The 27,486-nt window shown below is 38.8% G+C and overlaps 1 protein-coding gene across 3 annotated transcripts in view; it reads left to right on the forward strand.

Moving 5' to 3' along the window:
* zmiz1a (zinc finger, MIZ-type containing 1a) overlaps positions 1-27,486 on the forward strand; it is a 132,690-nt gene that overhangs the window by 65,465 nt on the left and 39,739 nt on the right. For all 3 annotated transcript variants that reach the window (XM_079636055.1, XM_079636054.1, XM_079636056.1), the window contains one exon: positions 23,869-23,988. In XM_079636055.1, coding sequence (XP_079492181.1) covers positions 23,920-23,988 — 69 coding nt within the window. In that variant the 5' untranslated portion in view covers positions 23,869-23,919. The remainder of the gene's footprint in view (positions 1-23,868; positions 23,989-27,486) is intronic.

Raw genomic sequence — 27,486 nt, forward strand, 5'->3', positions numbered from 1 at the left:
AGAGAATCTGGCGAGGAGCATTAAATCATAATGAAGAGGGTATGAATTTTGATCGAAGGCGGAGGGCTGCTTTGGGAGCAAGTCCAGGTAAAGCTTCGGCTAAACCCGCTGCATAAAACCCTCATTGAAAGCTCCAGGCTGTGACCGAAGCACACAGACAAGTTTCAACAGCCAGACATAGACACGACACGACCAGAGCTTGAGAGGTGCGCGTCAGACCTCTCCAACAGTAAGAAAAATGATTAACACCTAAACAAGACAGGGCAGACGTCCTCACTCGCTCTGTTATAAGAATCAAATCCCTTAAAGATCCACCAGATAAAACACTTTTGCTGGTCTTGTATAAACTTGGATGATTAGTTTTGTCATTGCATTCAGATTCAACAGTATGTTTGGGGATTGCAGCATCAGGTTATATCTGAAACATCATCTTGCTGGAGTCTGAGCCTCATTAAGATAAGAGAGAGACTGCTTTTCAGACACTTTATGTAATGACTGCCTTTGATGTTCTGGGCAGGCTAGGACAACAGTCCTCCAGTCGACTTCTGAAGAATGCAGTCGTAAGTATGCTTACCTTTGCCCGGCATACATTTTTTCTTTCATGACACCATTAGAAAAGCAGTTTTTATTTGTTTGAAGTTTGAATTTTTATATACTGGTCAGAAGTTTGGGGTGTGCAAGATCTTTTTCTTGTTCTTTTTTTTTCAAAAGTAGTCTCTTCTGATCACTAAGGTTGTATTTATTTGATCAAAAATATAGTGAAATATTATTACAGTTTTTACTGTAATTTTACTGTTAACTACCGGTATCTATTTGAATATATGTAATTTATTTTTGTGATGACAGCTGAATTTTCAGCTTCATTACTTCAGTGTCACATGATCCCTCAGAAATCAAGCTAATATGCTGATTTGCTGTCCAAGAAACATTTTGTATTATCAGTGTAAAAAAAAAGTTCAAAACATTGTATATTATATTGTAACAATGGAAAAGTCTTTGTCACTTTTGATCAATTTTGTGCATCCATGTATACATTTCTTTAAAAAAATAAACATGGACACAAAATGTTTTATATATACATCTATGCACACTTTTAATTTTATGCTCTAGTGCTCCTTTTAGCATACAAATGTTTAACCAGATTTTTGGCTACTGCATTTTTATTATTTAAGTTATGATACCTACATGATGCTGTGTCGTATCCTGGTTAGTTGGCAAAGACTTCTATAATTAAGCCAATTGTAAGTTGGTTTCCTTAAGAGAAACACTGGCTGTGGTTGACCATGCCGACTTCTGGCTCAACCGATGGCATGAGCTTTGGATGGAACTTCCTGTTTGGCTGAACAATGGAGGACTGAGGGAAAGTTCAGGAAACATGGTTTCGAAGCAGTCATTATTTATTCCGTTTGGTGCCGCTAGTGGCACAGAAATTACACACTGCAGCTTTAAGCCTATTAAAGTTAGTTTACAGGCCCCGAGATACCAATAATTATACATAAATGTATAACACTTATATTTAGCTCTTACTTGGGCCTATCAAATTCATCATTCCTGTATTATAAGACTTTTTAAACAGTTTATCTAGGTTAAGCAGTAATGCGCTGCTCAGTTATGCGAGTCTCAGTGGCGTGAGGCCTCTCCCTCACCCAACACTCCTCAGCTAACAGGAACTCCCTTATTTCCTGAACTCCCCTCACCATTTTACTCCTGTGCTAAAGAGACACACACACACACACACACACACACACACACACACACACACACACACACACACACACACACACACCCTCAAGTGTCACCATATCCAGAGGCCATAGTTAGTAACTGTAGAAGTGCCAACAATATGAACCCATGTGTCCGTTAACATCCATGTGCTGACACAAACTAACCAGTAGCAACACATGTTTCCACCGACAAGAAATGTATCTGTCCACATTGTATGTAAAAAATGCAACACAATCACAACCAATCAGAATGTATTTGATGTGGAAATGGAGTTTAGACCAAAGGAATTTCACTGTAGCTGGAGCTAGAACATGTAGAACTCTGTGTTCGCTTTAAGCTTCATAATTGATCCCTGAGTTGAGGTTGATGTTTCATTCATCAAATGAACACCTATGTGATCGATGTCTGTTAAGTCCAAGGCACTGATTGGGGGTGCAGAGAGAACAGATTAGTGATACATGTTTCTGTCCAGGTGTTAGACAGTGGAGCGTGATTTCATGAGGCTGTGATCTGTTGATGTACATGTTAGAGGTCCAGATTATTGCTGGTTAAAAAGACAGAGTGAATGAGAGAGCGAGCGAGCTCTTTGTAGACCCCTGCTCCAGGCTCATTGACCCTCCGTGTTCTGACCAGTAGATGTGGGATTCTCAGCTCATGCTCTATTGATCCATGTGAGCCCACTCCACTCACATTCACTCGCTTGGAAAAAAAAATTGAGACGGCACACTTCGGTCAGAGAACATGTCTGCCCTGTTCAGGATATATGCACTAAACATCTTTTTTTTTAAAAAAGCTTTTTTTTGTTTTAAATAATCTAATCACCCCTAAAACAAGATACATTTACTTGAAGCAAAATTATTATATTAAGCCTTAATATATATTGGATTAATTTTATTTTTCTTGCTCCATTGGCAAATTAGTTTATTCTTGTTTTAGGACTAAATCTCACTAAAGGTTGTTGTACGCTTGAAACATAAACAAACAAATTATATATATAAAATGAGCATTTTTATCAAGCTCGTATATTTAAGTTCAGTAATTTCACTTTAATGACAATTAATAGGTCATTTACATTGCCATTAAAGTATAAACTGAACATAAACATACTTTACTTTAAAATTATCACTCTAGAAGAAAATTTCAGATGGCACATAGAGGCTTTTGCATCTGAAGTCTTCATATATATATATATATATATATGTATTTGCCACTGGGGTAAGAAAAATACATAACATGTAATCTCTGAAAACAAGTCAATGTATTTTGCTTTTCGGGTAAATCTTGTTTTATAGATATTTGGATGTTCTTTGAAAAACAAGATCACTACTCACTGAGAAAATAAATTTTTTGGTGTCTTCATCTGACATGCATGGTTTTGTTGAAATATGTATTTTTATTCATGCATGTTGCATTGGGGCATCATTCATCTAATTTATACATGATTATGTGTTAAGACTGGGCAAAATATAAAGTATTCACAATATGCAATATGTATATTTCATATGTTTTTTTCTGTCGATTTGCTGGCAATAAACACTGAATGTGTTTGTGAATGTGAAGTTTCAGCTCAAAATACCTCCCCAGGTAATTTATAATACCGTGCCCAAAATTTGGGTTGAAGCAAAGACACATCGTTTTAATGTGTGTATCTTTAAATGCAAATGAGCTGTTGTTCCCCATCCCCTTTCCAGAAGAGGGCTGTGCCTTTACAGCTTGTGCCTCGGATACTCCGGCAACAACAAAGCAGGAGAAAAAGCATGAGACTGTTTCCACAGAACGCTGTTTTGCATTCCACACTTTTCTATAATTTTCTATGTAAACATTCGCTAGATGGACATTGCGTGTTTTTCTCCCATTCGGGGCCGTCACACACAGCGCGTCTTTACGTCTAAAAAGACGTCAAGACACGTTTTTTTAAAAGCTTCGCTTCTTTTAACACGAGAGCTGCGTTTTTAGAATGCCGGCGGTCAAACACGTCCGTCTGGCACGTTTTCTTTTGCTTTTCTGTGTTTAGATTATCACGTAGCTTAGCCTAAGACATCTCCTCGCTAGAACTAGCTGTTGGCACATGGCAGACTGTGTACAGCTCAAGGGAGGATCTAAGCTAACAGGGCAGATTCTGTCACCAGTCGTGGGAGGGGCCTGTTACATTGACACGTTTTATGATTTATGGGGAATATTTAAAAAAAGTGGATGGATGTTTACCATTGTAGAGTGGTTGTGTACACTGTTGACACACATTTATGTTCAAACACCATGTAAAAGTGAAGGTTTTAAGGTTTTTATTTGGCCATTAATTTTACTAAATTGTACTTTTTTTTAACTAGATTTACTGTATTTTGCTTTACATTTTCAATGACTGTTTGGTTTAAATGTGGTCTTTTTTTATTTACTTGCATTTAGTCTTAGTAACATTGTAAATAACAAATATAATAAGATTGCTGAACATAAACGTTTTAACTGCATCGCCCAGCCCCTTGTTGCACTCTGTATTTTTGTGTCTGTTTGTGCTCGCAAGTGTAAGTGTTTGCCTCTGCGTGTGTGTGTGTGTGTGTGGTCGCACTTAAACAGAGTTGAGGGTGGGGAGAGAGGCAATAAGGGAAGAATGATTACCAGACAGGCCTCATGCTCGCTGCAGATATGCAGGCCTAGCAGTATTTTGCCTCTGCACAGTGTCAAGCATATTGATCAGCCTCTTGTAATAGAGAGAGGGCAGTGTGCAAAATCAATGTTCAATTTTTTCCCCTCTCTCGCTCTCTTTCTCTGTCTTTTTCTCTCTCTGTGTGTCAAACTACCTTTCTAACTTGCACTGAAGCTGATTCACATCTCAAACTGTTTATTCTGTGACACTTATGAATACTAGGATGGCGTAATAGGGATTTGAATGTCATCATTGTTCCATTGTATGACCTTTCTGCTTAAAGACTTGAGAATGGAAAGAAAAACACAATATAATATGCATTTGTCCAGTGATAATGTTCAGTCTGCATGATGTTAAAGGGTGGAAATGATGTGTCTGTGTAAAAGATCTGCTAGTTAATAGAGATAATTCACCCAAAAATGAAAATGGTCATAATTTACTCACCCTCATGTCATTCCAAACCTGTGTGACTTCATGTCCACACAAAAGATTATCATTTTGAAAATTTGTCTTTCTGTACATACTACAATGAAAGTCAATCGGGTCCAATTTAGCTTGGAGCCCAATGTTCTTCAACATAGTGTTCAACAGAAGAAAACAAGTCATACAGGTTTGGAATTGCATCAGGGTCAGTAAAAGATGACAAGAGTTCTCCTTTTGGGTAAACTATCACTTTAAATAGGCTGTCCAGTTTAGTCCAGTCCGGGGATAAAATCAGGCATCTTTTTCTGTTATGCAAGTGTTCCCATTTGTTCCCTTTCCCCCCCTCTCGCTCAGCGTTTGATACAGATTATAAAAAAGATTAGGTCTGGCGTTACTGTCCCAGTCTGTCTACCATCAGAAAATAGAATTCATTTAGGTAATCCAGATGGTTTTCCTCAGTTTGTGTGTCTGGTATTTGGCCGGCAGTCAACAGCTTTTAGCAGCTCAGGGTGAGCTTTTGTGTTTGCACAGAGTGCCGAAGACCTCGACAGAGCCACTGCTCATGCGTTCACGGCATCATCGCTGACAATGAACAAACGCACACCTGCTGCTGATCAGTAGCTATTGTTTAATGTCACGGAAAATGCTCCTCTGATCCTTTTAGCGCAACTTCAGTGTCTTTATTCTGGTGCTACCGAGAGAATGGATTGATTTGTTCTGTAAACCAATTAATGCGGCTAAATGCACCTGTATATTATATTGTTGTTGAGGCCTAGCTGTCGATATCTGCTCGTCGAATTCATCGATTAGATTCGCGAGAGAGCTTATTAGAATATGGCAGATGTAAAATACTTGATCTTGAGAACAAAACAACACGTTTTCTTTAATGGATGCTGTTTGATCTGTATTCACCTTTCTGTCATGTGCGCCTCATTTCTCAGTCTCTGGATTGTTTGTTGCACTCATGTAAATGATCTGGTGTGGGCCGCCGTGTGACCTTATGGCAGTGCAGACCCCATGACATCAGACAGCGCTGTTCGTCTCGAGGCTCCAGCATCTTAATGAGCGTTCGCTGTGCCAGACTTGGCCAGGCTCGGCCTCTCTCTGGTTTGGTTTGGACGCCGGCCTGTGCTCCTCCAGAAACCACCCTGCCCCACTCGCAGCCCCACCACAGACGCATGCGATCCACCCAGTGGGACAATCTTTCCCCACTGTTTCAGTAGAACGACACACAAACGCACTCAGAGACGCGGTCCCTCTGTGAGCAGATGCCCTTTCTGGAACGCTTTGGGCCCTGGTGGTAGATTGGGCTCAGCCAGAGCAGGTTGGGTTGGGTTAGGGCCGTCGGGCTGGGGCTGGCCGTGTTGGATGGGCGATGATGAATGGGGCTCACCTGGTGGTCTCTGTGAGGGCTGGCAGGCTGCGCTGTGGGGGTCTCCCACCAGCCTGTCCCAGGCAGCGTGTGGCAGGAGGCAGCAGCCAGGGCCACATTAATCAAACCTTCCACCTGCCTCTTTTTCACTGTCTCCCTCGCTCTGTCTCCCTGCTCGTCTCTTTACACATTCTCCTTCAGACTCGTCGTGCAGAACAATGAGTCTTTGAACAGAGCCAGAGCAAGGCCAGTCTGTCTGACAGTGGCCATTTTACAGCTAAACCTTGGACTCTTTTTACATTCATCTAGGTGTTTAATGCTATTACGGCAAGGCAAACGTTCTTCTCCGCTGTTGAGCCGGGTAGTATCTATAAAAGCTAAAATAGACTAAGGGTACTTTAGCACTTAATATTGGTAGGCCTTTGCCCTGCTCTGAAGTCTTAACAGCTTTGGCTTTCTAATGCTAGAGTTAGTGACACCTCCTTTTGAGGTCACTGAACACATAATTGGGTACTTAGTGGGGCCCGGTGCTTAGCCTGGATCCATTTCAGTGATTTGATAATTTCAGCAATAAATATATTATTCTGCTACTGTAAATATCTGAAAGACAAATTATGTAAAATATTTTTTTTTTATCTATTATGTATTATTAGCTATGTAATCTCATAAAAATATTTAATGTGAGTAAATATTTTTTTGTATGTGTGTATATATATATATATATATATATATATATATATATATATATATATATATATATAAACTAATGCAAAATGTTTATTTACATATAAATGCAAACAGTAAATTATACTCTATTTTACATAAAAGGTTTATATAACATACACATGTATATACAGTAATATTTACTTTTATACACATTTACAAATTATATATTACATTTACGGAAAAATATTTAAATACAAATAAATACAAAAGATTACTTGTATATATTTTCATGTATATCATTTTATATGCAATCTTATTCATTTTGTTTTATATGATATTCTGTAAAAAATATATATCTAAAAATTATGTAGTGACAAAGCAGCGCTGGCTCTAGGCCATTTGTTGTCTTGAATAACATGGAAAAAACTAAGCTAACAGAACAACATTGCAGCAGTAATTATCGAAAGAAATTCAAAAGCCAACATGAAAAGCTCAATCGTTATGAAATAAAACATAAGCAGCGACTCATCCTAAATGATTATTTACTGCATGTGAAATTGACCGTTGTTTCCCTTGTGATGTTTTTGGGGGGATCAGATGAGCACTCGGGCCTCATTAAATATACATGCTGTGTATTGAGCTGAGCAAGCCAATTAGCCGGGGTTTCTTTCGATCGCTAATAATTGCTTGCTGTTTGCAATATCACCAGACTCCACCTCTCATTTGCTTGTTTGAGACTTTATTGCTTGGCTACATTCACACAGCAGCAAAATTCAGTTGTCAGTCCTGTTTTAGAGCTCTTAATGCAGTTCCATTCCCACATTGTGTGACCGAACTGGCTCAATTAATTTGATTCAATCTGTTCCTGTCTACTATTACATGAATGAGACAATTTTAGAGTCACACTTGTTAGTAAATGAGATTTTCACTTCCAAAAACTGACTGTGTGAAAGTGTCCCTTGTGTAATGTGATCACTAAATAACGTTTCCACTAGCCCGTACCTCCTAACTACAGGGATTTCACGTTCCTTCTTTCAAAAGGCAGCATCTCAAACAGACGTTGATCTGGAATGCCTCGTTCTGCAGGTGGCAGCCTGACTTCATTATCACACTCGTCTGTGCGCGCATGTTTTAGAGCAGGTTCGTAGATGAAGGCTGAGATGATGCAAAGTGATCTGTGTAGAAGCAGCCTCCGTGCATCAGCGTCGACCGCGCGTGCGTGTCATCTCTACCGTGAGGGTTGCAACATGGGTTTCAGACATCAGTGGAGCAGCACTGGCGCTTTGATGCTAAACTGCGTCATCAAAGCTGAATAAATAGTGTTTACAGATACATCCTCACTCTTCCAGGATCAAACGGGGCCCGCGTTAACCATGTACAATCAAACACGAAGTGTCAGATGGCGTTCGCTAGCGATGATGACGACATCTGCAAGCGAGGCTCAGTGCGGTGATATTGGTTTGTTTACTGCAGTCGTATTTCACGTCGCTAAACGAGGGCAGTTTTCAAATAAGAGTCTTTTTTTTCTTTGTTTCTTTTTAGCAGAAGCCGTTTTGAAGTAGTGCTTGCTGGTTAATCGTCTTATCTCCATGTAATTAAGGGCTAGAGTGGCCTTCCGTGCATTTCTATTTCAATCATGCCAGAGATACCGTGAGAAACAAACAGAGACAGGCCATACGCGACTCAATTACTGCACGCTAGAGGAGATCTAAAACTCTATTACAGCACATTTTACGGATAAACTGTTGCTGCTACCTCATAAATCCTGTCTAATGCACAACTCAAATCTATTAGTGCAATTGAACACTAACATTTAAAAGTATAAATATGTAGTGTATATATAGTATGACGTATATATAGTATACAAATCTATCACTGTTGTTGTGTGAGTGTGTAGACTTGTGCCGTCTACAGATTTGACAACACGGTGGATTTTGATTTGGGCTTGGAAAGCTGGCTTTCCTCTCAGGAAGTGTTGTTCCTCTCCTTTTTCTATAAACAGTGGAAAAGGGACTTGAAGAATATGTCCCAGACTCACTATTTCCACTGTAAACACTGTTGCTGTTTCCATCCACAGCAGTGGCTTTCGGCTGGGTCTGCCCAAGGCCCTTTTCTGGGGAAGGATTTTCCAGGGAAGAACTTTGTTTGGATTTTATAGCAGCATTGCTAACTGCTATCCCTACAAGGGTGTGTATGTTTATGCAAACTGTTGCGTAGAGTTAATATGTCCCCAGAAGCGTCTGGTACTGAGAACCTGTTCTTGTTCAGAACTGGATTTATTCTATTTTTAATACTGCAACCGATTGAATTTGTTGACCCAATTTTGAGCAAATTAATGATTCGTATGAAGCGATTCTTTTTAATGAACCAGTCAAAAATCAGTCTCAAACTTGTTTTGAATCATTCTAATGGCTCACTCACTGACTGAATCGATTAAATGATTCTTAACTGAAACAAATCAGTACTTTAATCAAGGCAGACTCAAAATAAACCAATAACTGTGTATGTACTTAAAGTTGCGCACACAGTAATTTTTCTTCATTTAAAGTTGTAATGTAGCAGAAGTTACAATAGATAGTCCATATTGTGACATACATCCGAGTGAAACGGATTATCGAAAAAAAAAAAACGTAGAGCGGGGTCTTGGATCTGTCCATTATTTGTTGATTAGATGGTGGCAGATCCAAATGTGAGCTTACAATCGATTGTAAGAAAGGGGCGGGGTTTAAGCAAGCATCATACGACACCAAAGAGAAATCTGTTATACTTAGCTCCAAAAATTTTAGAAAATTAAACATTCATGTATCGTTTCATTTAGAAATGCAAACAAATATTCAAAAATACTAAGTGGTCGGCACCGATAGCCTGGACCTTTCCCGATCCCGTCCCCCCTCTCTCTCTCTCTCTCTCCCACCTCACTTCCTTTATAGCTACTGTCATATCCTAATAAAAGGCAAAATGCCAAAAAATCAATCAATAAATAAAAATGCTAAGTAATACGTACGTTTACGTGAGATTGCTATTGTCATATTAAAAGATGATTTTTATGGTTCGCTGTTGCAATTGGATAATTGTTGTTTCTTAGTGTAACTTTTTGAAGCATTGCTTTGTTGTTTATTCCGCATATTAAACATTTGTATCATTATTCATTATTATAAATATGATATTATTATAAAAATAAATATTTGTAACATTTTATAAAGCATTTTTATCACCATATTTTAATATTTTAACAATACTTTTTTAATAAAAATAATAAATGTTTTCCCTGATTTATTTTGTGACTCTGTCTAACCATATTTCATTCACTGAAAAATCGTAATATTTCCCTCATCATTGTAGCTGCAATAGCTGAATTGAACAGTCTTCCTCCTTTGTTCCCCTCACACTGACTTGATCTTTCACTCTCTCAGCAAGTAATTAAACAGTTGTGTTAAGTGAAGAAGAAAATCGCCAGTATCGCACACCAGCTATCTGGCCGATAGTAAAGGTAAACCTGTGTTTGAGGCCGGGAGAGCCATTTTTATTGCATCGTATCAGCCATGAAAGAGGTGCTAAGATGGACACTCTGTATCACCGCCGCGCCAAAAACTAATCTAAATGGAAAACACATTGTCTTCATTATTTTGCAAGTGCTGAAAGAACATTGTTGCCATAGTAACTGGCAGGGGAGGCCGAGGGCTGCTTCAGGGCCAGTGAATGGAGTACAGGAGAGCCCTCCCTAGCCGACTACAGAAATGGCCAGTTAGTGAGTGTAAAAGTGCTGCTCACTCATGTAATTAATTTCAAGGAGGATTGGTGTGCGGGGGGGGGGGGGCGGGGGGGCGGGATGCAAGGTAACAGATTTAACATGGATACTTAGGAGCCGCGAGTCAAATGGCAGCCCCGGAGCATGAGAGAGAAGGACAGTATGCGGGTGTGCGGTGGGGGTAGATGAGGGAGTGTGTTTGATTAACAGCAGCGATGATGACATGCTGTTTTGCAAACATGCGGCTGAAATTGCTCGCATCCATAAAGCTGTGGCTGCCAGGCATAGCTTGAGTTTTTCTCTGGAGGATTTTTAACGAATGCCAAGAAAGCTGTTGTTTTTTTCACAAGGTGGTACCAGACATTGCGCACACACGGACACACACACACACGCACGGACCGAGAAAAAAAAAAAGGCTGAAGAGCTTTATTAAAAATCATATGAGGAAAAATAGCATCAGTTCATATCACTAATGCCATGAAATCCAGACCAAATCCATCCTGTGCTCGTATTTATCTAGTCACATATTTTGAATACCAAAAGGATGTTCTTTTCAAGCTGTTGGCTGTAATTCTGGGAATCCAAATGATAAAGGTCTTGCCAAATGGCAAGACAGTTATTATATATATAACAGTTATTTTAGCATGAACATTTGTGTCAATCAGCTCACAGCTTGGTTCATTTAAAGTCGGCATGAAACGCAAGTTTTGATAGCTGTTTCTTCCCTGGCGTGACGTATACCTGAGTGTAAAAGCATCACACAAAAAAAAAAAATGTAAGGCAGGACTTGATTTTGTCCATCGGGAATTGATTGGATTGTTGGATGGTTGTGGTTTGCTATTGCTGTGAACTCATGTGAGCGATAGATTGTCCCGCCTCGCGCCTGTGAACACGTCATCAGAGAAGAGAAGAGATGCGATTCGTAAAAAAGACGGGAAGTTATTTTGATAAAAGGTTAAGAGGGCACATAAATAAAAATGCAAGTGCACGGATGAATGGTTTATTCCATATTTTGTACATTTCATGGTGTTTAAATGGCTCTGTATAACAAATATGAACCTCTAGTTGGTTACAGTAGGTGTTGGTTAATGATCTCCTGGTCATCTAATGAGAAAGAGCTAACCGAGGTGGGTCGGGTGCTCTTCTCCAAGAGGGAGGACAGTGGCCTGACCGCTAATGGCCGTGGCGCTTGTGTGCGGAGGCTGTTTGTCATGGCAATTCATGTCAGGGTGTAATTGGTTTACCTGGCCGTGTGTGTTGTGAGGCTTGTCTGCATAGCTAAAAACAAATTACCCACCACTGACCTTTCAGCTACACCGACCACATGGCCACACAGAGGCAACCGGGTAGGGAGGAAGTAGAAAAGATGGGAGAGAGAGCGTGTCGGAAACAGAGTTTGAGTGCCATGATGGCGCTATTTCTTGGCACGCCGCTGTTTGAAGGAGAGTGTTTGAATGAAGGATGCCTTTGGGGATATTTATTTGAGCCGGTTCACAGCATGCAAGGTTTTAAAAGGAACAGCGGAGCATACGTCCCTCGCAGACCAGGCCATCCCTTGCTTTATTTTCCCGTGCCTAGATGAAAACGACCGCTGGTTTTGAAAAGCAGCGACTGTGCAATGCAGCTTTGCTTGCACCACTTATCTGTCAAGAGCAGTAAAGGGGGGATAGAAGGATGCCGTAATTCCCTACTTCCTGCATAAAGGATACAATATCCATTTTAGTGACAGAGTAGATGGGCCTCAATTTAAATCTTAATCCACGGGGGCTGAGTCGCAGTCGCCCGGATTGATTCTAGCCTACTGCGTGTGCGACTGCGTGCTCCAGGCGACACTGCACAAGTTGATTTTCTTTGTGAAAGTCTGACACTTTGCCGCCACCCTCCGCGTCCTCGTTTCTGTCTTCGCTGGCATGTACAGATGACAAAAGCACTCTAGCCCTGTTTTGTTCATGTATTTCTCCCTTGCCAGAAGCCACTTCCACATGAGGACTGGAGATTAATTTCTTAATTGAAGAAAAAGAAATAGAAAAATATTTTTTTTATGCATTTAGCAGTGTTAATAGTTAACAGTAGAGATAATATATATATCACAATGCACAATGGAAAAGCCTCATTAAAAGATTGTTCTTACAGTATGTTCTCAAAAATGAGTTGATGATGCTTCTCTGTGAGGGTGGTTGATCTATGTTGCTGATCAACTATGCTTTTTTCCCCGACAGGCCTGGCCTCTACTTAAACAAACACGGCCTAGCCAGAAGATCATGTGCTAATTGTGAGTTTGATGTCAATCAATTTCAAATTGATCCCATTAGCTGTGCAATCGGAGTGCTTTCCAAACAGCAAAACCTCCTTTCTAAGCTGCTGTACAGTTCTGTAGCCCCCAGACAAAGCACTTGTAAACAGGTGTAGCAGCTATGAGCTATAAACACTGTGCCATTGATCAGTCTCTTTAATTAGAGAGTGAGATAATTAAAACACTGTATTTTCACTCAGCTGGGTTCATCACCATATATTATTTTTTTTAACCAATACCGAGTTGCAGAGTTACACCCTATTGACAAGTTCTATTCCTGAAGGTTTTTTTGTGTGTGCCGCTAATAGATTTCTTTTCATTTAATTGGAGTTTCACACTAATTAGATTTGTCTTATAAAGCAAAAGAAAACTCTGGCACAGCAGGAGCTGCTGAGCAGGAGGTCGGATGTTGGGAGATTTTTGACAAATGTTAGTCTCGGTTGTGAACAGTATGCAAGCGCGTGGCTGTATTTGCATCACTTTGTGATTTTTATTTATGTATTTTTTTTTATCCGTTATCTTGTATAAATCAGGGCAACATCTTTTACATAATGTGCTTTTTTTGTGATCAGTTTTTGTTTGGATGCAAATTTACTAACATAAGTGATATAAAACCGCTGTTCAACCCCTATCAAATTAGGGTTAATTCACCCAAAAATGAAATTTATGTCATTAGTTACTCACCCTCATGTTGTTCCAAACCCTGTAAGACATTTGTTCATTTTTTGGAACACAAATGATGATCTTTTTAATGCAACCTGCGTGCTTTCTGTCCCTCCATTGACAGTCTACGCAACTACCACTTTCAAACTCCAGAAAGGTAGTAAAGGCATCATAAAAGTAATTAATGAAAGAATTTTTTATTTTGGGTGAACTAACGCTTTAATAGTTATTTTCTGACAATAAAATTTTATTTTTTTACCTTTTTAAAGTTACATAAAATTGATCAAGTAAAGACACTTATAATGTTACAAAAGATTTCTATTTAAATGCAGTTTTTTTTTCTCTATTGAATAAAGTATGCTGAAAAAGTCATCACGGTTTCCGCAAAAAAAGCAGCACACCATTGTTTTCAACATTGATAATAACAATAGTCTCATTTGATTCTTTTTTTATATATATATTTTTTATATGAGATTATACATTAATGAAACGTAAGTAAGATAAATAAAACGATCACCCTTCCCTGTAGCTATTGGCATTAGAAATTTGTACAAACTGTATTGTTTTTGGATCTTCTGACATGGGAGAGAGAGCTCCTGTCCTTCAGTGAGTGAGTGATAGAGCTCAGAGCCCAGCGGTAGACTACAGTTGCTGATGTTTCAGCACTTTTAGGGCAGGCCTGAAACAGAAAGCCGTGGAATTTCTCAGCTTACCTCTTCAGCAGTAGGAGCCCTGAGGTGTCCGGCAACAGCCAAGCTGGTCTGCTGCCTGCAGGGTTCGGTTTACACCGGCCTGTCAGCTCTACTTCTCACTCACGGTCCACAAACCCAATGTTTTGTTCTGCTGAGCTCTCAGACAGAGCCGGAGCTCTCTTCCCCTCAGCCTGAAATACAGCCATACACTTTTACCAACAGTGCTGGAACATAAATTACTCTCTCTCTTTTCTTGTTCTAAAAAGCCCGGCCTGGAATTCCTCCTCTCTGCTGTCACCCTAAATTAGAAATCTCAGCGTTTATACATCCTCATGAAAGACTGCATTTTCTTTCAATGATACCACAGAAATAATAAATTGGTGTAGTAAACTTCTAAAGTTTTCATATTGCAGCCAAGTCTTAAGTTCTCTCTTTTTAAAGCAGTAAATTGCTATGTAAACGTATGAAATCTTTGTAGCTCTCACATGACAAGCATTCACCTCACACGACTTCTGAATCCATGTGAAGGCGTCTTTTATGCTCTGAGAGATGCTCAGTAGCTTCCTTGCCTTGATGTGCATTAGGGGCTATTTTTAGATGGGAACAGCACATAAGATTCACAATCATGTGTCTCACTGTGACCTGATTTTTGAAGACCTGACCATCCTTTCATAACCAGGGCCTGGAGTAATGGTAATGAAAATATACAGAAACAAATATAAAACTACAGTGTATTTCGATTTGCTTTATACGATCCTTAAAAACAAGTTTATTAAGAAAAATGAAATGGGAAATTAATCATTCAATTGAATCAATGTTGGTGCTTTTTGTCAATTATTTTATCATTATAATTTTAAGAATTGTTTTTAATAACAATTAGAAGACCAACACGGAACTAATCAACTGATAGACTGTTCGAAAGTTTGAGGTCTTTAAGATTTTTAAAAGTTTTTAAAAGTGTCCTATTCTCAATAAGTGCTGCATTTATTTGATCAAACAGACAATTCACAGTTATCAGCATCATTACTTCAGTCTTCAGAAATTGTGATCCTTCAGAAATTCTAATACGCTGATGTGATGCTCAAGAAACATTTCTTATTATTTTCAATGTTGAAAACAGTTGTGCTGCTTAATATTTGTATGCATTTTTTGAGACATCAGGTTTCTTTGATTAATACAAAGCTTTTAAAAAAGTAGCTACTGTTATATTTGATTTAAAAAAAAAATAATATTAAAGTATTTACTGTCATCTTTATTCTTTACTTTGATCAATTGAATGTTTTCTTGCTACATAGAAGTAATTTCTAAAACGACTCCAAACTTTAGAATGTGGTCTAAATTAAATCATTAAAATTAATTAACTGAGTATGAAGGTTTATGTAAATAACCTTGTGATTTGTGATTTACCGGTCAAGTTATTTTCAGTGCGAGCAAAACAGCATTTTGGCTCAATTATGGACTACTATTTCCGAGCTGTGATGTACATTCATCTAAAACTGTAGGAAGTTGTTTTGAGTTACCGGTAGTTGGTGGTTTCCCCTCATTTGGTTTGTTAGTTAATCCACACTTATTTTTTTTTACTGACATAGTCCACTACCTGAAAGGTTTAAGAACCACTGTTTTATACTCCTCGTATAATGCAAAGGAATAATGTAACCGAAGCAGTCCTACTTGAACGGGTTTACTGCTCCTGCCACTCTAACCGCCTGTGAGATGGACGCACTTCCTGGTTTATTTACACAGGGCTGTCCAGGCCTGGCAGTTGGCGAACTCTGACAAATGAGAGAATCTCAGGATGAGCCAAAGGAGGGTGAGAGAATATTGTTTGGAATGCTGGACATGCTTTTGCTCAGCCTCACAAAGATGCACACACCAACAGCCATGATTGGCAATCCTGGGCAGTTTGTTGATAAGAGCGAAGGGTTAAATCGTGATTTACGCACACAGTGATTTGTTGCCGTCTGGAGTTGGACGGGCCGAGCGCCACACAGACCCACGGAGCTCTTATCTGAGATAGCTGGAGTTTTTCTCAGCTCTGGTCTTGCCCTGCGCAGTGAATCAGAGCTGAAGTGAGCAGACACCGAGGAATGAGAGCAGAAGGGAGAGTGAGTTCACAAATCGCCCTAGAAACACCGTCTCTGTTTCCCCCAACGTATTCATGGCATGACGGGATTGTCCTGGGGTATCTGGTGACACATACCTGCCATTGTAGAGACCCCTGGCACCGTACCGCTGTTCAATATTTATAGACGCCAAACGCTCTCAAATATCAAATGGTTAAACAGCTGCGGACAATTTCAAAACTGGCTGCCCGTTTTGGGAAGTGCACAAGCCGCAGGGATGGTTGCCGGTGTACGAGTTTATTTTCTTCATCACTCTCTCTATATTGGGTAATTAATTGACTTGAAAGATTGATGTCGTAATTGTTTCTGTGTAGTGAGGTTCAGGGTGTCTAAATGAACACTGTGGAAAGGTGGTTTAGTGATTAAATAACACTGAAACACGATATAAAAATCCAAACTGACCTCAGATTTGTAGAAAAAGGTTATTTTGTGTTGGCATCATGCGGTGAGCTGATGAAAAATGGCTGTCACATCCCTAACCTGGCGTCAGCAGCTCCCTCGTGAGAACTTCCCCTCAGGTGAGAAATTAAAGTGGATATTATCTGTGCAGCGGCCCAGCAGCAGCTCAGTATGAGGCCAGGATCCATTTTGCTCCCTTCACATAGGAAACGCTGGGTTGACATTATTTTCAGGGCAGCCATACTCGCCCTCTGTTAGTGATGTGCTTTTCATTCACCTACTCAAGGGCAAGGTCAAACCGACTGAGGTCGTTACGCTTCTACAGAAGTGTAAAGGAATCGTGAAGAAATACAGTGCATGAAGAATCACAGTGTTAAACATTTTCAGATGTGAGCGTTCATAATAATATGAGTGGCCATATAGATATCGGTTAGTTCCATTTTCTCCATTCTTGGATAAAAGTCTACTGTACACAATGGTATGTCCCGGATTATGCAACAGTTAGTTCTAGTCCTCAATTTTGATTGACTTAGCAATGTTCCAAGCATGCTTTTACACGGGTATAAGTGTTAATGTTGCTGATATCTATTGTGTTAATGTAATAATTGTATCATTTTAAAGCAATTTTAATAATTGTATAGTTTTGTTTATGCTTTTAACATTATATTTAGATTTGTATATTTTGCACCAGTTTATACTTTTAACATCTCTTTGAATACAAATATTATTGCCAATGCCCATTGACAAAACAAAAAATAAATATATATATACACATACACACATCTTTTGATAGAAAATATATTAATATTATTTGTCATTGACATATCTAAACATTACAGCAAAAAAGTACTAACTTATATAAGTAGAATTATATAGGCTATAATTTTAGAATTTATATATAATTTGTGTCTTGTCGTGGAGCAAAAATAGACATATTTTTATATAATAGTAACTAAGTTACATATTAGCTGCATATCAACCATAAATTTTAAATTAAATAATCACAAATTTCAAGTAACTAGGCTACGTAATTTTTTATAACTTACCGGTATGTGCATATTATATAACTTTAAAAAAGTTGTTTGTTTAATTGTTGCATTTGTTTATATAATTTGCTTTAATAAAATCAAATAAATAGATTGCATTGGCTAGCATCACATGGCTATATCAGCATGGCTATATCAACCCCCTTAAAGGTTGACCACTATAGATTTAGTTCAGGGCAGTTTGTGATGGGGGTGGTCTGTCTGTACATATGCCCTCCCCTCTCTGATCAGCTCACAGATGGGCCACACCAACCTTCTGTTCCAGATCTGAGCTCCGAACAAATAATGAGAGAGCGAGAGAGAGAGACAGGTATAGAAAGAGGAACAGAAAAGACAAATTAAAGCGAGCAGGAAGGATGGGGACGGTGATATCGTGGAGGATGAGGTGAGGAGAGAGGTGAAGGGACAGAAAAGCAGACTCGAGTCAGTAGCTAAGTGCCTTGTGACCAGAATGAAACAGAAAGCCTCAGGCAGATGTAAAGAGTAAAGAAGAAAAGGAGGGGGTGGCAGAAAGGGAGGGGGGAAAGCGGAAAGGGGGAGTCAGTTTGAGAGTAAGAGGAAGGTAGAGTGAGTGAAAGAAATAAATAGAGAGCGTGAGAGGAAGAGAGAGAGAGAGGGAGGGAGGGCGGCGGTGGGGGAAGATGGTGTGCCGGTGCGGCCGTGTTGATTGGCTTGTATGAAAACACATGACTGCAGTGGGGAGCCTCTTGCTCAGGGTGAGTGGCTCTGCTTCAGACCAAACCACATTAGATGAAATGAATCCATTCCCCAGCCTGTTAAAGGAGCGCGCTGCCCGGGTTCTGGAGAGAGAGAGAGAGAGGGAGGAGGGGTGGATTGAGTGGCAGGAGAGAATGGGGGAGAAAGAGAGGGAAAAAAGGAGAGATGGGGGCAGGAGGAGGCCAGCACACACACACACACATATGGTGCTAGAGAGACTGCTCGGAGATTACGGCACATTTTAGGTCAGGACAATAGAGAGCAGTGGAGAGCCTTTACGCTGCCTTTCTGGACTCACATAACAAATGCTGCCTTGTGCTGTCTGCAGGGGCCACTGTCAGGCTCGCCACACACTTCAGTGCAAGAGCTGTACGCTTGCGTGCTTGCTTAGCTTTCACTATTTGCATATTTCACACAGTTTTTGAGTTCCTTCTTCACACAAGGTGTTTGAATTGGTCGACTGGCAAAACAATTATGTGAAAGTTTGAACTTTTGAATACACAGTGGGCCTAAAAATGTTGTTACACTTAAAAAATATTAAGATTATTGCTTTAGAAAACAAAATATTATTTTATTTTGAAGACAAGTAACGCACACTTCATGATAATTAATTGATTAAAAATAGATTTTTATTGGTTTAAACCAAAAGAATGCCAATGTTTAATAGTGTTAGTTAAGAGATGAGCTCTAGCATCATTTGTTTGCCAATGCAATTTGATTCTTATTTTGTTATCCAATCATGCAATAACATCAAAAAAAAGTTTGGGTTCAGAAATATATATATTTTTTAATTAATGTATTTATTCAGCAAGAAAAAATTAAATAGACATTTATAATGTTACAAAAGATTTCTATTTTAAATTAAATCTGTTTTGAATCCTGAAAATCCCAACAAAGTTGAGATGCACAACTGTTTTCAACATTGATGATAATAAGTCAACATTAGAAATCATTTCTGAAGGATCATGTGACACTGAAGACTGGAGTAATGATGCTGAAAATTCAGCTTTGCCATCACAGGAATAAATTACATTTAAAAATATATTCAGATAGAAAACAGTTATTTGAATTGTAACCAATTGTTCACAATATTTCAGTTTTTACTGTATTTTTTTTATCAAATAAGAGCAGCATTGGTGAGCATAAGAGACTTCTTCGAAAACAAAGTAACACACTGACTGACCACAAACATAAAATACTTTTTGGCACCACTATTTGTGGCTTAAGGTTAGTTTGTGGTGATCGATTCAAGCAAACGCAGGCGCCCTTGCCGTGGACCCATGCCTCTCTGTTACTCGGCGACGGCGGTCACACCAACAGGTGCTGAGACACTTCCCTCTGTCTCTTCTCTGCAGGCGGTCTGGTCTGATCTTTAGTATGACTGCACTCTGATCAGCCAAGCTGAAAGCAAACAGGTCCTGCTAGTCTCGTATATTACTGCCCACAGACCATGCACTTGACCGGCATACTGTGCGCAAGACCTGGCTGAAATCACCAGTTCCAATCTGATTGGCTAGTGCTATGCAATGCCCTAAAATCAAGAGTTCACATATGAAGATGAGTTTTATAAACTGTTTTGATGGAGAACTAATCACTGGATTCGTTTGACAGGTCAGTGGAATCAAATGGGAAATATTTAAAAATCAAAAAGTTGTGTTTGAGATGCGTAAAAAAAGTAAACTTGGTTAACAAAATATGATATTCCATATTCTTCTATGGAACATAACACATTTCTATGGAAATCAGTGGTCACCAACTTTCTTTGCTTGCCAATATTTTTCAAAAATTAATTTTCAACATGATGAAAGAAACTTTGAAATGGCAGAGATTTTATTTTTGGTTGTCAAATTAAGATGTTATGATTGTTCATTTTGCATGTCAGTCAGAATGATCTTTCCTGCCTAAGTGGGCAGCACTTGGCCAGAATAAGATTGAGAAGACATTATACTGATTGAGTTTAACTTCTGGTTATGTAGAACTATTGTTATGCATGCATTTAAGTGGCAAATGAGAGGTTTACATCACGTGAATGAGTCGAGTTGCTTTGAGAAGATCTCTTGGTCGGATCAGAGCGTGAGCTGTAATTATGATCCGTCTTTTAAGCTTGGCCTTTTTCTTGAATTGAGTTCCAGGCTGGTATCAGTCTCTCAATCCCTGTCTTTAACCCAAGAGAGTGACTGATGGTATTTATAGAGAGTTACCTTTTGAAAAAGGGAGTCAAGCGTGAGTGGAAATGCAAAAATCACTCATGCGGCGCGTGTCTGATTATGAAGAGATAATTTTCCCTGCACAAAATAAGTCGTCTCTCCCTCTCTCTGTCTTTCTCGGTTTCTCTCTCTCTCTCTCAGCCCTCTTTCTGACCCCACCTTTCCGAAGATTAAAAACAACATGTTTTTTGTACTTCACTTCCTTGCTTTTGTTTTTGTTCTGACAGTAAGAATTTTGTCTAGTCTCGTTCATCTGATATGATTTATCCTATTGTTTTTAGAGATTTAGGTTCTCTACCCTGCTGTTTTACTTCCTAATACCTGGATATCAGCACCTCATCTCATTTTTATATGGTTTGACGGTGTGAATTCCACAAAATATTGTGATTTTCTAATATCTGATATTGGTCAATTACAACAGTCATTGGTTTCACCAAGTTTTTTATTCTGTTATTAATGCTGGTCAAATTCATTTATTTAGTTTTTTTTAAGTAATGTTTTAATGGATAACCTTAATATATATATATTTTTTAAATGACATGTTATTTTTTTTTAATAATAATTTGTAATGTTTAATAATGCACTCATTCTTTTGTTTAGCTGTGTGTGTGTGTGTGTGTGTGTGTGTGTGTGTGTGTGTGTGTGTGTGTGTGTGTGTGTGTGTGTGTGTGTGTGTGTGTGTGTGTGTGTGTGTGTGTGTGTGTGTGTGTGTGTGTGTGTGTGTGATAATATTATTATATATTAAAGGATATGTGATTTGAGTGAAATGCTACCATCATGACCAAGTATCTGACTGTAAACTTTCAGTTTGGAGTGAGTCCATGGCTAGCTTCTGCTTCTCTTTGAATAATGAGAACAAGAGTTTGTTTTCATTGAGGTAGTTGGTGTGTTATATAACTGGTGTTTTTCCAGCCTTCATTGCCTGAGGGGTGAGAGAGTGACAGAGAGAGAGAGAGAGAGAGAGAGAGAGAGAGAGAGAGGGATGCGTGATCAAGCTGTGTGGAGTTTTGGACTCTAGGCTCTGCTTTACGGCTCTCTGACGTCATAGATCAGGATGTTCAGCAGCCACTGTAATGATGTTTTCATGTCATCATCACCCTCTTGAAGCCCGTATAGCTTAGAGTTTGCACAACAAACAAAAGCCGTCTCACGAAAGAGGAGGAGGAGGAGAGTGAGAGCATTCTTCCTCTCACTGCTCGTGGCTGGAGGTGAGAGTGACAGCGGGGTAAGGAGGGAAATAGTTAATCAATAGCCACAAGGTCAGACAGGCGAGCCTCTGGTTTGAGCGTTCCCTGTTAGTGGGTTGGAGCAGAGGATTTGTAGCGCTTGTAAAGGCTTAAAGGAACACTCAGCAGTTATTTGTGGTGGTGCTGATGGTCAGGGTGGCAGGGCTGCAGTGTGTGTGTGAGAGAGAGAGACACCTGCTGGCCTTTGATCGTCACTGCAGACACACCGACCCAAAGCCTGTCAGAGCGTTTTTAGCATTACATTACATTACAGAGCAAATTAGCATTACATTTACTCCAAAAGAGTACTCCCTTATATCCAGAGCAATTTGCATTTGCATTCAAGTGACAAACAACAAAACAACAAAAATTCTTATCCATAATTTTCCTTAAAATATATATATATATAAATATAATTTAATTATATTTAATTTAGAAGAAGAATTGCATAAGATATGACTTGTTTAGAGAGAATATAGTTTTTTTAGTGAGATTTTTCAGTGAGATTTTTTTCAATGCTTTAATTCAGAAAGGAGATTTATCAAAATATTATTATAATATATAAAATATAGATTAATACTACTAATAATATAATAATAATAATAATTATTATTATTATATAATATAATATAATTCTATATCTATTATATCATAGCATTATCTAAATAGGCTATAGATAATGCTATGATATATAATAGATATATAATCTATATAATAAATGCAAATATATGATAATGCAAATTTCAAATAAATGCAGCCTTAGTGACCTTTTTTTTTTTATCTTACAGACCCCAACCTTTTGAATGGACCGGTAGTGAACTCTAACTAAATGTAGTGTTTATGCTTTGACGTTTAGGCCTACTTGTCTTATTGTTCCCAGAGAACAAAATTTTTCTTCTCAGGAGAAGGATTTTTATTTAAAAAAATACTGGTTAACAAAATACTGATTATTAATTATTATTATTATTCTGAAGTGATTGCAGTCAGGTGCACATTTGGTGGTGATTTAGGCTCAAATTGGAGCATGTTTTGCTGTTGTATGAATCTGACGTTGTGGGTTCAGCACACTTTTATTATGCAGGTACCGGGCATGCCGTCTCATCCGTGACTTACATGCTTAAACATTTCATGTGGGCTTAAGAAAGCACTCTTAATACCTGTCCCGACATCACTTCCTGAAATGCACTGACTGCTTTAACATATATAGGGCACTATCTAACCCTCCCGAGAGCGGGAGACTCTCCCCGTCCTGTCACGCACAGAGCCGAGATATTTGAAGAGCGCTTTATCAGGCCGCTGCAGTGGGTGGTGGGGGAATTTTGCTGTCTGCCTGTTTTTTTTTTTTTTCTGCTTCACATTAGTGCCTTGGAATTTTAAGAGTGATGGCAGTAAAGTGGTCAGATGAGAGATGAAGTCCCGACATTCCCGTTCCTCACCAATTAATCCTTCCGCGTGTCGGCGCAGTGAGTTACAGCGCTGGCCACGGGACCTCGTGTTTATTTGCCAGCGAACGCAACTGTAAATCAGCCCGCTGCGGATAAATTGATAACCTTGAATGTAAGGCCTGATACCTTTAGCAGCGTGTAATGATGGGGTTCAGGCATTTGTAGAGGTCTGATTGGAGTGTACGTACACTTCCATTCAGCACATGACATACTCACACTTCTTCTGCTCCATCCTTACTGATTTGTGAAGATCACGGTTGCGCTTTACTTGTAAGAAGCTGAGAGGAGTGTCAAAGTTACAACGTCAACAAGAAAGATGGATGGGACGGCTCCTCCTCAGCCACTACTGAAATGTCATCTGAGCACTCAGTGTCTTTCAGGGCCTTGTTGAGCGTGTGAGGAGATCACAGATTTGCGCTGAAGTGCTCTCCCGTTTTTCTCCCAGCCTGACACACTCCTCTCTTTGTCTGTCCATTTTTCAGAGAGAAGAACTTTAATGGCTTCCAGGTAGAGAGAAAGAGGCAGCAGTCAAGATGAACTCGATTCCTTCGATGGACAGGCACATACAGCAGACCAATGACAGGCTGCTGTGCATCAAACAGGTGAGGAGAAAAGAACCACAGTGATACAATGACTGTCTGTCTGTCTGTCTGTCTGTCTGTTCATTGTTCCACAGTCTCTCAATGTTCACCATTAGCTTGGCTCATATCAGGTTGCTGAATATGGTTGGAGTCTGAACTCTGTTGTCGTCCTCTTCTATTTCCCAAGCATCTCCTATCAGCTGATTGCTTGTTCTTGTGTACACAAACACACGCATCACATCACACACACATATGCAGACATGCCATAGACTTCTACTGTATTATATACTTTTAAAGTTATTTTTATTTGTCAAATAATCCTGAAACAAATCTATCAGGGGTTTCACATAAATATTGAGCAGCTCAACTGTTTTAAACACACACGCACACACATACACGCACGCACGCACACACATACACGCACGCATGCACACACACACACACACACACACACACACACACAGAGAGAGAGAGAGAGAGTAGATATGACCCAATACTATATCTTATGATTCTTTGATAATTGCAGTGTGCTGTGTTGGTGTGACATTATGCTTCTCTTGACAGATTTATGTAAATATGTGGCATGCCAATATGTGACATACAGACAGAATATTTCATGTCGACCATTTTCTGCTAGGCTTTGTGGTCTCTGCATATTAGGCGAGTCTTAGCGTTAATAAGATCATGTCTACAGCATGTAAGAATCCATTGAATTTCTGAGCCTATTTAATTGGTTACAAATGATACTGTTATCTCCTTTTTGCCTGATTAAAACTAAAGACAAAACACAATCGATTGCTGCTCATTAATCATATTGATATGGCACATTTAGAGTGGTTTTGCCTCCAGGACTGCTGTCCGTCCCAGTGAGCTCAATTTAAGCAGAGACAGTATTTGTATTTGGAAGTATGCTTTATCTTCTTCTTTTTTTTTTTTTTGCACCAACATCAGTAATATACTGTAGTTTCACACTGTTTTTCTGACCCTTAGGTCGTGTGTCCACCAAAGTGTTTTTTTCCAAAGGCCAGTGTTTTTCCAATTGTTTTCAATGGGAGTGCCACATTTTTAAAACGGCAGCAGCTGAGGAGGTGCTCGCCATTTTTTTACCGGTCGCCGAGAGTTCAAGAATGTTCAACTTTGGGTAAAACCATCACTGTCACTTTTTACCCGAGTAGGGGCGGGACAAATAGCACACGACCAACCGTCACATTCTGCTTGTAAATACAATAACAAATGACAGCAACAAGCACATCTCTGCATCCAAAACTAGTGCCAGAGCAAAAACGTTATATTGTGTCAACATTTTTATATCCAGGAACAAACTATATGCGAACAAATAACAGTTCTGCTGATATTCTGTATCATATAGCGTCTCAACTGAAAAAACAAACAAACGCTGGAACGCAGAAGCACTCTCAGGTGCTCGCAAAAAGGTGTTTTCAAAAGAGCTGGTGGACACACGCCTACTGTCTTTTTGCTACTGTACCTTTAAGACTTCCATTTGTAAATGACCTCTAGATCTATATGTAAATGCCAATATGTTGACAATTAGTAAATGTTCCAATGTTTGCGACGTCCGTATGTCAAAAACCTGATACTCTTTAAATCTAATAGGGGTGTTTCCTTTCCTCTCTGTCCCGTTTCCCTCCTTTCATCATTCTGTCATCCTGTCACTCAATCATACGCCTGCCTGTCATACAATCTATTCTTCCCTCAACTTTACTCAGTTGGTTATAATGACAGAAGTGTAAAACATTATGTCCAATCTCATGACTAACACCCACTTGAAGCCATCAGCATGTTGTGATTGTAATGTCGATCAAATGGACCATTTTCTCTCTTGACTTTGACTTTTTTTTCTCTATTCTCATACAACCAGTCTCTCAAACTGCCATCTGAGTTTCGTTTACGGAGCCCTTCCTACAGAATTCCTCTGTTTTCTCATTGCGGGCTTCCTCAACAGCAGTTAAAGCACCGCACACTGAGCAGTCAGCAGCCAATAGCTGTCAATCACACAAAATGAGATCCTCTTCTGTCTGAGAGGAGCAGACTGACATCACAATCAACTCAAGGCGAACTGTTGCATTGAACTGAATCACACACTCACCCAAATACATTTTTCCTACAAATTTGTTGTTAGTTTTATTGACTACATATTAAACAATGCTATATATATATATATATATATATATATATATATATATATATATATATATATATATATATATATATATTAACATTGAATACATTTTTGGCATCTGTGAATAGTGGCCCCATTTTCTCCGTTTTCTTTTCTTTATTTGTACAGCTTCAGTTTATTCTGCTAACTTACTAAAACTGAAACTCTCATCATTCACATTGTTTACCTTTGAATGCATGATGAACTTGTGGATGATCAGAACAATTCTCTTGGCTCATTCTCCATCAAGAACACGAGGAGGAATTTAATGATTAGAAATAATAAGTGAAACATGCCACAGCGACTCAGTTTAATTAGAGTCTTTCTTTTCTTCTTAAGCAAGAAGAAATTATCATTCACATGGAACATGAATACAAATTTGCTGAGGAGTATTCTGATGCTGGAGGAGGCAGTTATTCATGGTCCATGTCCCGTGTAGGACTGATGAAATGAACTCGTGCTCAGGGATTTCCTCTGACAGATTAGTTGATGAGAGCAGTTGCCCCTTAAGATTTCAAGATCCTGACCTTTTGTCTGAGTGGAGTCTTGAACGTGGTTGAATAATTTGAAGATTTCTTTCCATAAAAGTACCTAATATGAGTTTTATTTACTTAATTTAGTAAATAAAATTTTGTCAATTTACAGTCATATTCTTTACATCTTATTATATACATATTATAATAGTCCATAATGTTAGTCTGGATTTCTTGCTCCAGAAACAGGAATGTAGTTTAAAAAAATACACTATATATATATATATTTATATATTTGTGTGTGTAGGCTATTGTGTGTACTTAAGTGTATTTTTTTTTTACTTTGCAAAACCGGAAAACTGGGAAATCTGGATTAAAGAATAATTTCCTAGACAATTTTATTATTATTAAATATTTTAGTGAAGTGTTTCTATGGAAAAAAAAAGATATATTTATAGAAATAGAAATGTATAATTTTTTTTTTTATGTTATCAAATGTTTTTTTATATATATATATATATATATATATATATATATATATATATATATATATATATATATATATATATATATATTTCCATGCTTTCCATTTATGTGAATGGTGTATGTAAATATTGTAACGCTTACTTCACAGTGATGTGTTGTTGAATCTCATTTACTATAACTGGACTGTGAAAACAGCAAGAAAAATCTTCCATTAAACAGCCCCTTTATATTTCTATACAGTGATTTGCAGTATAAATGATCAGATTTGTAGATGTCCAGACCAGGTCAAGCAACATGATTTAATGCCTCTGGAGTGACTGTTCACAACACACAGAGCTGCCCTGAGGTGGAGAGGTCCTGTTTGGACACCGTGTGCTTGGC

Source organism: Phoxinus phoxinus (assembly GCF_949152265.1).
Source record: "Phoxinus phoxinus genome assembly, chromosome: 14".
In the NCBI taxonomy this organism is placed as follows: domain Eukaryota; kingdom Metazoa; phylum Chordata; class Actinopteri; order Cypriniformes; family Leuciscidae; genus Phoxinus; species Phoxinus phoxinus.